The sequence below is a fragment of the Echinops telfairi genome, unplaced genomic scaffold (assembly GCF_000313985.2).
Source record: "Echinops telfairi isolate 266 unplaced genomic scaffold, ASM31398v2 ScPeMD7_35;HRSCAF=133_0, whole genome shotgun sequence".
Taxonomy (NCBI): domain Eukaryota; kingdom Metazoa; phylum Chordata; class Mammalia; order Afrosoricida; family Tenrecidae; genus Echinops; species Echinops telfairi.
Window position 1 is genome coordinate 715180 of NW_022103932.1, and position 10302 is coordinate 725481.

The 10302-nt window shown below is 40.6% G+C and overlaps 1 protein-coding gene across 6 annotated transcripts in view; it reads left to right on the forward strand.

Moving 5' to 3' along the window:
• The window catches only part of CSGALNACT2 (chondroitin sulfate N-acetylgalactosaminyltransferase 2), a 65649-nt gene that overhangs the window by 26881 nt on the left and 28466 nt on the right, over window positions 1-10302 (forward strand). For 4 of the 6 annotated variants that reach the window (XM_045290255.1, XM_045290260.1, XM_045290258.1 and 1 more), the window contains 2 exons: window positions 5122-5195; window positions 6275-6453. In XM_045290255.1, the coding sequence (XP_045146190.1) occupies window positions 5122-5195; window positions 6275-6453 (253 nt within the window). Of the gene's footprint in view, window positions 1-5121; window positions 5196-6274; window positions 6456-10302 lie in introns of those variants that run through there. The other 2 variants (XM_045290259.1, XM_045290261.1) reach the window with 2 other exon arrangements.

Genomic DNA, 10302 nt, shown 5'->3' on the forward strand with positions numbered 1-10302 from the left:
ATGTTCCCGTTTTTTCCATCTCCAAATTATTTATCCTGCCTACCTTATCTAGATAGACATGCACATACATTACTAAGTGCAAAAACCAGGCACAACTAAATAAAATAACAAAGGAAGTCAAAGCCAAGAAAAAAATAACAACCAAAAAAAACCAAAAACAAACTAACGATAACAAAAAGAAAGCCACTGACAAAAATGGAAAAGCCTACAAATAGTTTAAGGTCTGTTTGTTGGTCTTTGTGCGTGTTTTCCAGTCGAGTCTGATGGGATGCCACACTCTGCCTCCAAAGTCTATTTTTGGTATTCCCCAGGGATTTCATCACTCTGCTCCCTTTGCTGCTCTGTTGCATGTCCTTAGTGTTTCACCCCAGTGTGATGGGTCAGATAGTGCACTATTCCCGCACTGTGTCTCCAGTGTTGTCCCCCGCAGTGCTAAGGCTTAGTGAGGGACATTGTGTCTCATGGTAAGGCCAGCCCTGTGGTCCTCTGTGTGCGTTGTCTGCTCTGAGCAGGAACATCGTCCTTGGGGCTTGGGGGGCCAGGATGTCCTCTCCTTCCTCTCCATACCTGTTCGTTTCTTCCATGTGCTCTAATCTGATGCGCCACTCTCCCCAAGTTTTAACCCCAGAACTTTCCACTGAAATGCATTCTTCTGAGGCGGGTGGGGGGATGTTCACATAGTTGGGATTTGGGCCGGCCTGCAGACCTCTCTGTTGGTTCCCTGGTACATGCTGGTATGTTGTATTCACGTCTTGGCGCACCCTCTCCTGTGGAGATATAAACGATACCCTCCCCTTGGGTGGGTTAGTGCCCTTCTCCCCCACCCATGTTTTTTTTTTCTCTCTTTCTTTCCCCCTCTTATTAGTTGGCTGCTGTATGTGTCCCTGGATTGGGTTTGGCCGCTGCCATAGTTGCTGGACCTCACCCCAGGGATGTATGTATATAATAGCATTTCCCCTATGCTCAGGGTTTTGTTTTGTTTTTTTCAAACTTGCCTTAGTGGACTCATGTTGTACTTGTCCTTTTGTGCTTGGCTTACTTCACTTAGCGTGATTTCCTCCAGTTCTTCCCATGCGGCGATGCGCTTCATGTGTTCATCGCTGCTTTTTAGGAATGCGTAGTACTCCATTGTATGTATGTACCACAGTTTTTTAATCCATTCATCTGTTGATAGAAATTTGGGTTGTTTCTAACTCCTGGAAATTTTGAACTGCGCCATAATCAACATTGGAACACAGATGTCTGGCCCTGGTTTGTTTCTTGCCTCTTCTGGGTATGTGCCCAGTCATGGGATTGCTGGTGGTATGGTAGCTCAATTTCCACCTGTTTTAAATCTCGCCAAACTGATTTCCATAATGGCTGTAGGTACCTACAGGTCCACCAGTAGTGGACAAAAGTTCATATCTCACCACAGCCCCTCCAACACTTGTTACTTTCTGATTTTTTGAATTTGGGTATCTTTGAGGGTGGTAGGTGGTATCTCATAGTTGTTTTAATTTGCATTTCTCTTATTGCTAATGATCGAGAACATTTTCTCATATATTTATTGGCGATTTGCACTTCTTCACCTGTGAAAATTCTGTTCAGGTCCTTTGACTACCTCCTTGTTCTCTGCAGATTCTTGATCATCCCACTCACATTTGTTGAATTCTACCTACTGTGTTCCAGTGGAACCACTCTTGAATATAACTGGGACAGTTGGAGGAAAAAGGGCACAGTTGAGTGATAGGCAGTTCCTACCTTAAAGGGATTCTCACAGCCTCATTGTGTATAAAGGGGTTCAGAAAGTTTGTGAAAAAATGGAATTAAAAGATAATAGAATTTTCCATGAACTTTCTGATGTACTATCTTAGTATTGCACCAGCTCCTCCTCCTGATGCCCCCCTTTCAGTTCAGAGTGAAAATGTTCTCATGAATTTTATGTGTCAGAATCTTTATGCTTTACCATACGCTTCTGATAAATTAGTTCCTACCTACTTCATAGGACCTCTTTGCTGTCCCATCTCTGCTACTGCCATCACCGTAGTGCATGTTCTTTCCATTTCTTTTGTGCATCCTCCTCTCTCTCTCGGTTTTATATCATTTATTGCTTGCTAAGAATTTTCACTGGTTTTGTTGAATTCATCTTTTTTACTAGTCAGTACTCCTTTGTGGCAAAGATAGGAATTTACCTTGAGCTTGCGTAAGGAAAATAGGAGTGTAACAGAAGAATAATGGTTAGCTCCCAATACTAGATAGGCTACTGCAACCAAATTTTTGGAAGAATACCAAAACAGCTTTGACCTCTCAGAGTACTGAATATCATCAGAATTCTCATATCATCATCTTGTGTATTTTTCTCTACACGTTGACCTGATTCTACTGTTTGCAGATTGGCTTCTTCCACATAGCGAGGGATATGGCTCTTGGAGGCACTGGGCTTACAACTTCTCATTTCACCATCAGAAAAGAACACATTTTCTCCCACCTCCATTCACTTTCTGCCGTCGAGTTGATGCCTGTTCATAGTGACCCTGGGGGCCGGGGAGGACTGCCCCTTTAAGTTTCTGAGATTGTGACTTTGTGGAGCAGAAAGCCCTGTCTTTCTCCCATGGAGTGGCTGGAGAAAGCCCCATCCCATGATTTCAAACTGCCAACCTTGGGGATTGCAGCCCCAAAGTTAAGAAAATCCCAGGGAAGAACTTTTTGCCCACTCTTGAGCCAATCACTATGGCCAGGTGGGATGAGGGGATTCTGATTTTCCCTAGCTTGAGTCTATAGTCTCTACCACAAGCGAGAAATTTCCTTTGATCTGTACCTTCACTTGGTGCCAAGAGTATTAGGAAATGTGGATGAGGGGAGTAATGAATGTGAAGGAGATGATCAAGAGTTTCCTAAGAGAAAGGGAGAGATTTATATCCTGTAAGAAGGAAAGAGGAGTTGTAAGCACTCAAAGCATTTGGTTTCTACTCCAAGTACAATTTGAACCTTTAACCCAGTGCTTCAAACCAATTCAGGCTAGTTCAGTCATGGCCATTGAGCAAAACATGAACAGGCCCAAAATTTTAAAATATGGGAGAACTAGAATTGCAATTTAAAAGGAAAAATTACAGGTTGATGTCCTGTTAGAAACTTAATTTCACTCTGAAAATGTGAGCAGCATGCATGTTGCATAGCAACCAAATCCCTTTATTGGCACAGTGAGAAATAATGGTGTAAAGCTGACTCCACCATCTTGAATGTACAAGGGGATATCCTCCCAAAATGGATTTTTCCCCCCAAAGGTATGTATTTAAAGCTTTTTACAAAAACACCTTATCACCTTCAAAGGACTCTCCATTACACTTCATACATTAGTCAGCTCTGCCGTTCCATTCTTGGAAACATTTTTCAAACTCATCTGTTTAGATGACTGACAGCACCTCCGTCGTTTTCTTCTTCACCTTTTTTATGTCATCAAATCACTGTCCTTTCATGTCCCTTTTCATTCATGGAAACAAAAGAAGTTGCATGGAGTGAGGTCAGATGCATGGGGCAAGAGAGGCATGCTATTTTTGTGCCAAAAACTGGCATTCTGAGATGGCTGCATGAACAGGTACATGATTGGGGTGGCAGAACAAGTCCTCATCTGCCACAAATCTTGCCTTTTTTGTTGCACACTGTTACACAATCTTTTCAGAAACTCTAAATAGAAAGCTTGATTAACAGTTTGACTTGGTTGAACAAATTCCAAATGCACTATGAGTTGACATTTTTGTCTATTTGGGAAATTGACAGATGTCCAGAATGAGGTTTGTTATCTATCAATATTTCACCTTTTTTGAAACAAGAAAACCACTCCTATACTTGAGTTTTTCCCATAGCACTGTCCTTGTAAGCTGTGTTCAACATCACACTGTTTCTGTGCCATTTTTACCTAGCAGGAAACAAAATTTCACAGCTGCACACTGTTCTCTTAAATCAGCCATCACAAAAAACTAGGTTTGAGCGAAACTGCTTTTATGAAAAAGTTCACTGTGACCAGAGAGAACCTTCCTAGATGATGCCACTGGATGCACTAATTCAGAGCGAGTTGCTAGATGCTCACCTATGAGGGAAAATGCATACTACAAAAGTTCCACTCCACCCAGCACAATTCCAGTTTTGTTTTTTTTGGGGGTGGTGGTGGTTGTAACCCTTCGTATGTTGATCTCCTCAGCCCTGGCAATAATCGGCCTCTTCCAAGTTTCTCATTCTAGGACTTCAGTCCTTAAATTTTCCTGTTCTGGAAAACTGTTACACATCACTTAAACGTTTAAAATTTAGGTCTGTATAGTGTTGGAGGACACCAAGGTCAATTGACATAACACGGTTCACAAAGATAGTGTTCTGTATACTACTTTGGTGAGTAGTGATTAGGGTCTTAAAATCTCAGTAGTGCAAAAAAAAAAAAAAATCTCATTAGTACAACTTTTGTCCTGCCTCTTAGGGAGAAAAGGAGAATGATGAAAATCGAAAGATACTTGGAAATATTTTGTTCAGTGGACTAAGGGACCATCCAAAAATCCACTTCTACGATCCTGAGGCCAGAACCTAGATGGTGTCCGGCTGCTCCTCCCAACTGCCCAACTACTTTGAAAAATATTACGTTAAAAGGCCCTAGATAGAGTGAGATAAAAATGTGGACTTAAACCCAAAATCATAAAATAATCTAGGCTTATCGATCAGATAGAAACGGTTAGAGCCCCTAAGACTATGGCCCTTTTGTGACTCTCCAGGTCTAGAAGCAAACTCACTTCTATGTGGGAATAAGGAACCATTTAAGAACAAAAGGGAAACATTTATCCAAGGCCCAAATATACAGGGTTAGGAAAGAAGGAGGAAGTAGTGGGGTAAATTTTTGGTACATTGAGAAGATTGTAATGAATGAGTTAAAACTGAATGTGAGCTGTTGAGATGTCAAACTGGTGATGTACTCTGTAAACCTTCACCTAATTCACAATAAGAAGTTTTTAAAAGTAAAATAAAAAATTAGGTATGTTCCAATATATCAGCTGTGACTGAACCAGCTTGAACCAGTTAGAAGCCCTGCTTTGCTCTCATCATTTCCCATTTTATACTGTTCTGAAACTAACCTTTTTTTGTTTGTTTGTTTAAATCCAGCTATACCCTGAGGTTCTCCATCCTGAGCATCACCTGACACTTGCCCTCCCAACACCTGATTCAGTGGATCTGGGGTGGGACCTGAGCATTTGCATTTCTAACACATTCCCTGGGGAAGCTGATCTTGCAGATTTTGGGGCCACATTGTGAGAACCACTGCACTAGCAGAAAACCTTCCTGATACCTTCTTGCCTTTAAGATACTGACTAAATTCTTGAGCATCCCATAAAAAGTGCTTTCAATTTGACAGGTTTTTAGTCTTCACAGTATTTCCCTATTAGACTTCCTATTTTCCTATCTGATTTGTATGGGTCCCTGTTATCTAGTTGCTTTTTACTTTATGTTTGCTTTTTCGAAAATCATTCTAATTAGAAAATTGGAATGACCTTTACATTCACCACTGAGTTCAAGATTTTAACTAAAGCGTAACTCCAGTTCTACTTCTAACATCTCTCTGACAACTACAGACAAAAATGATCTCTTCTCTGAAATATCTCTTTTCATTAATTCATCCAGAAAATATTTACTGAATTCTTACTCACCAGGGGTACTGTGTTCAAACCACAATCCTTGCTCTCATGGAGCATAAATTCCAGTGGATAGACATTCGAACACATATGAAATATATCTGTTGGTATTAAAATAAAACTAAGGGATATATAACAAAAAGGAAGCAAATGTTGCTTCACATGCAGTAGTCAGGTAGGATACTCTGATTTATAAACATTTAAACAAAGATCCAAAGGGTGAGAGGGAAGAGTATCCTATTTATGCATCATTCATGCAGATGTATTTTTTTTCTTAGCCAACAGTATGACATTTTTTTCCATTTGGATATTTCTAATTTCCCTAATAGTTTTTAAGATCCTGAAGGTCAGTGGCCACTCCTTAACACTTAACCTCACAATGCCAGTGCCAATGAAGGGCCAGAGACGAGGTAACACCACCACTGTGTTACTCCAAATTTGGGTAGTTAGTGAATATTTGTCCCTGATCAATGATTGCACATGGGAAGCTGGTGGTTTCTTTTCTCTGTAATAAGTGTAAAACCAACATAATAAAAATACTTGAAGTATAAAATATTTTGGAAGTTATTTTAAATGAAAATTTTTTTAAAATTTCAATAGGATTTATCATTTGTTATTCCTCATAGTGAGTCTAATTTTCACAATTACACCGTGGTTTCATTGAATGAAGAATTTAATCGTGGAAGAGGACTAAATGTGGGAGCTCGAGCTTGGGACAAGGGAGAAGTCTTGATGTTTTTCTGTGATGTTGATATATATTTCTCAGCGGAATTCCTTAATAGCTGCCGGTTAAATGCTGAGCCAGGTGAGTAAACACATTGGTAGGTGAACTGAGATGAATATCTTTTTGAGTCAGATTTATTAAAAGTTTCAATTAAAGCCTAGGGGTTTTGTTGTTGTTTTGTTTTAATCTTGTGTAATGTTAAGTATAAAACTGGAAATTTGCTAGAGTTAAGCTTACATTTCTTCTTCTCTTGGGGTCACATTCTATTGACATTAAAGCCAAACAGACAAACAAAAAGAGTAGAGAGTGTGAAAAGTGAGAACGAGGGAGCTACATTGGTCAGAAAAAGAGCTGACTAGATGGTTTTGAAATGTATGCAACTCAGAAATGTCTCACTTTGAGGCTAAGGTGACAGACTCGCTTATGCAAGAACATAGGTATGTTACTTGATTCAAGAAGAAGGCATTTTGGAAGTGATTTACTGTGCTTTGTATTACTTTGCTTGTGTTATAGTTATATTTTTAAAGTATAAGCAAATGGCATTTTAATCACTTTTTTAAAATGTGAAAAGGAAGTTTTCTGTATTAAAGAGTTTCACAGCATTTTTTTAATGTAGACAGTTCATATCATGCAAATGATTAACTACTTCACAGTCCATTTGGTTGGAGATAGTTGTCAGGAACTCTGAGAACCTACTGAATAAATGAGGACTTAAGCTTAATTTTGCTACTCCCAAAACAACCTCACTGCCATCAAGTTGCTTTCAACTCATATCAACCCTGTGGTGTGAGAGACACAGTTGACATCCTGGTACCATTTCAGTACCTCTTAGTAACTGGGAGATCCATATAAAAACCCCACTTGGACCATACCCTCATGGTCTCCAATGGGTAATCATAAGTGTTTATCACAAACACTCAGGAAATCCAATCAGTACTTACTTTAATGAGAGCAAGAGTTGATTTTGCAAAACCAAGCACCCAAGCCTCAAAAGACAAAATGGGCCAGTGTATGCAAAAGACATCTTGCAAGCATTACATAGTTCCAGGTTCTCGAATAGTGTTCCTTCCCCAGTGCCTCTTTGGCTAAGTACTGTGGGAAATTTCTACCTCAAGCAGTCCAGTCTACCCCGCCCCCTCCAGCCCACCACTCCCACCTTGATTCATCTGATTTGCATAATACTGTTAGGTTTGGGGGTGGTATGCCTCAGTTCTTGCTTTACAATGCTGAAAGAATTCACGGGGCAGAAGCACTTTTGTAAATCCAAGTGGCTTTTATGAGAGAAAGGAAAGTTTCAGGTATTACAGTCAAAACGTCCATGCCATCTCTGGAAAGCGTGCAGGCAGCACAGGGACGGCGTGAAAACTCTCTGAAGATGGCCACTTCAGGAGAGTGCGGAAAAACTACCTGAAAAGAATACCCAAATGGGAGCCTGAAAACCAACCACATGTTTGGAAGCAAGAACGGGAAAATCTCAAGCGTCCAGGACAGTGACTGGGGCCTCAGGCCCTAACTTTATTCTCCTCCTGCACTACTGGAGGGGGCATGGTTGGGGTATTGGCTGACCTTATTGGCTGAGTTCAGGTGCACCTGTGTGATGTCATATTGGTGCCTAGATGTGTTCCCATGGGAGTCTAATTAGTGTGCCTGAGTGCTTTCCAACACCCTCACTGTGGCATGGACAACCAGTCCTCATTCAGTGTAGGGACAGACAATTCCTTTAGCCTAATATAGTGACCTGTTGTGCTAGTCTGGGTACTTTAAAGAAACAAATCCACAGAAACTCATGTATAAGAGAATTTTATATAAAGGTTAAATGTGCAGCAAGAAAACATCCCAACCCAGTGCTGCCCAAGCCCTCAAGTCCAACATTAGCCCTCAAGTCCGACATCAATCCACAAAGACCTCCTCCATCTCACAAAACAGATGCAATGATGCCGACTGCAGAAGGAAAGCTGGATCAGTGACTGTGTAAGCGTCTCAGCGCTGGCAGGGCCTCCACACGGCTGCTCCAGCACCAAGGTCTGCATCGGGGTAGGTCCATGTGGCTTCTCAGGGATGTCCTGCAGGAAGGGAGTCTTGCCAGCTAAAGCAGAACTGGCTAAGGCAGCTGCACCCTGGTCCGACCATCATAAAGCAAGAGACCCGAGAACTAGAAAGGCAAGGCTCACAGCCATTTATCCCTCTGCCCTTCAATTAACCCCACATGTTTATCGGCCAGGTTGGCACAATAAACTTAACTACCTCACTGTCAATACCATTCCCAAGGTGCGGGCGTTTTAATGATTATTACATTTGCCATCAACTTGTGCTCTGGCTACTAGGTAACCTCCTGGTCATTTGTTGCCTAATTGCTGAATTTGAACCAGTTTGGGATTTATTTCTCACAAAGGACAGGGTAAAGCTGCTCTGTTTATAACTCCAGAGAGCATGAAATTAAAAATGTTGTGGTTGTAGGAAACAGATATTTGCTCAATGTAAAAGAAATGTTATAATATCCAGAAAAAAGCAGGATTGCCTCTGAGAAATTAAGTTCCCTGTGTTTAAGAAAGGTGAGATGAGCATTAGCTGGGAATTTTGTAATAGAAATGCTGTTGAGTTAACTACTCAGTGCTTTCCAGTTTACTGAGTATGACCAGATGGGATTGAGGCCAGTGGTATAAAGGGATTTTTTGCTAATAGGTTAATGAGCGAATTCGACTTTTAAGGCCTCCATCCTCTGCTGTCAATTTGAATGCTAATAGGGCTTCTGTGGGCAGCTTACTGCCTTGGGCATTATAACTCACCTTTCCAGATCTTGGTTTGAACCTGTCTCACATTCTATAGTTTAATTAGTTGCTATATATCCATTCAGTACACATAATTGGGTTTATTATTTTAACCCTTCATTTTAAAAGTGATTTAAAAATGTTTCTGAATGTCTTGGTATTTGTCAGAAGTTAACTTTTTTCTGTTACTGCTGAATAGATGAAATAAGGCCTAACAGATGGCCCACCTATTGAATATCATGGGAGAAAGATGACGTTTCCTACTCCTGTGAAGATTTACAGTGTTGGAAACCTACGAGGCAGTTCAACCCTGTCCAGTGTGGTCGTTATGAGTCAGAATTGACTTTATGGCAATGAGTTTGTTTTTTTGCAATGGATTGGAAGAAATACCTTGGTGAATCTCCCCCAAATAGAAGGAACTAAATATATGAAAAATACTTCAGGCTGATTTGTTTGCTTGTTTGTTTTTGCAATGTTAGGTAGTTTTGTGTACTGATTTACTGATAGGTTACAAAATCATCAACTTCTTCATTAAATTAACATTTTCCTTCATATATTATCATTAAAATTGTCATAGGTAATAGGAAAGATGACTAAAGATTATATTAAGCTTCAGTTTTTCATTTTACAATTTTTTTATGTAATATAAACAGTGGGAGGTACATAATTTTATGTCAATTTGAAGACATATAAAAGTGTAGGGGTGGTATTCAAACTGTCAGTCAGGTCACAGTCGAATGGTGCTTTCTGGTGGGCATGGCCTTCTCATAAGGAGGAGCCAGGAAACCTCACCTCCTCTCTGTTTCTACTTCCTACTTGCTGGCCACCCTGAGAGCTGCCAGGGTCCTGCCATTTTATCCACTGATGTCAGATCCACACAACTTTGCACACACTGGTCTGTGATCTTGCATCCTGCATCATTGTATGTGGCAGTGAGTCTGAAGAGGCACTTAGGGACTAGTATCGGACTTGTGGATTTGAGTTCGACTGGACTGGGATGTTTTCTTTTTAATCATTTTATTGGGGGCTCATACAACACTTATCACAATCCATATGCACATCAATTGTGTAAAGCACATTTGTACATTCATTGTTCTAATCATTCTCAAAACATTTGCTCTCCACTTAAGCCCCTGGCATCAGCTCCTCATTTCCCCCCCTC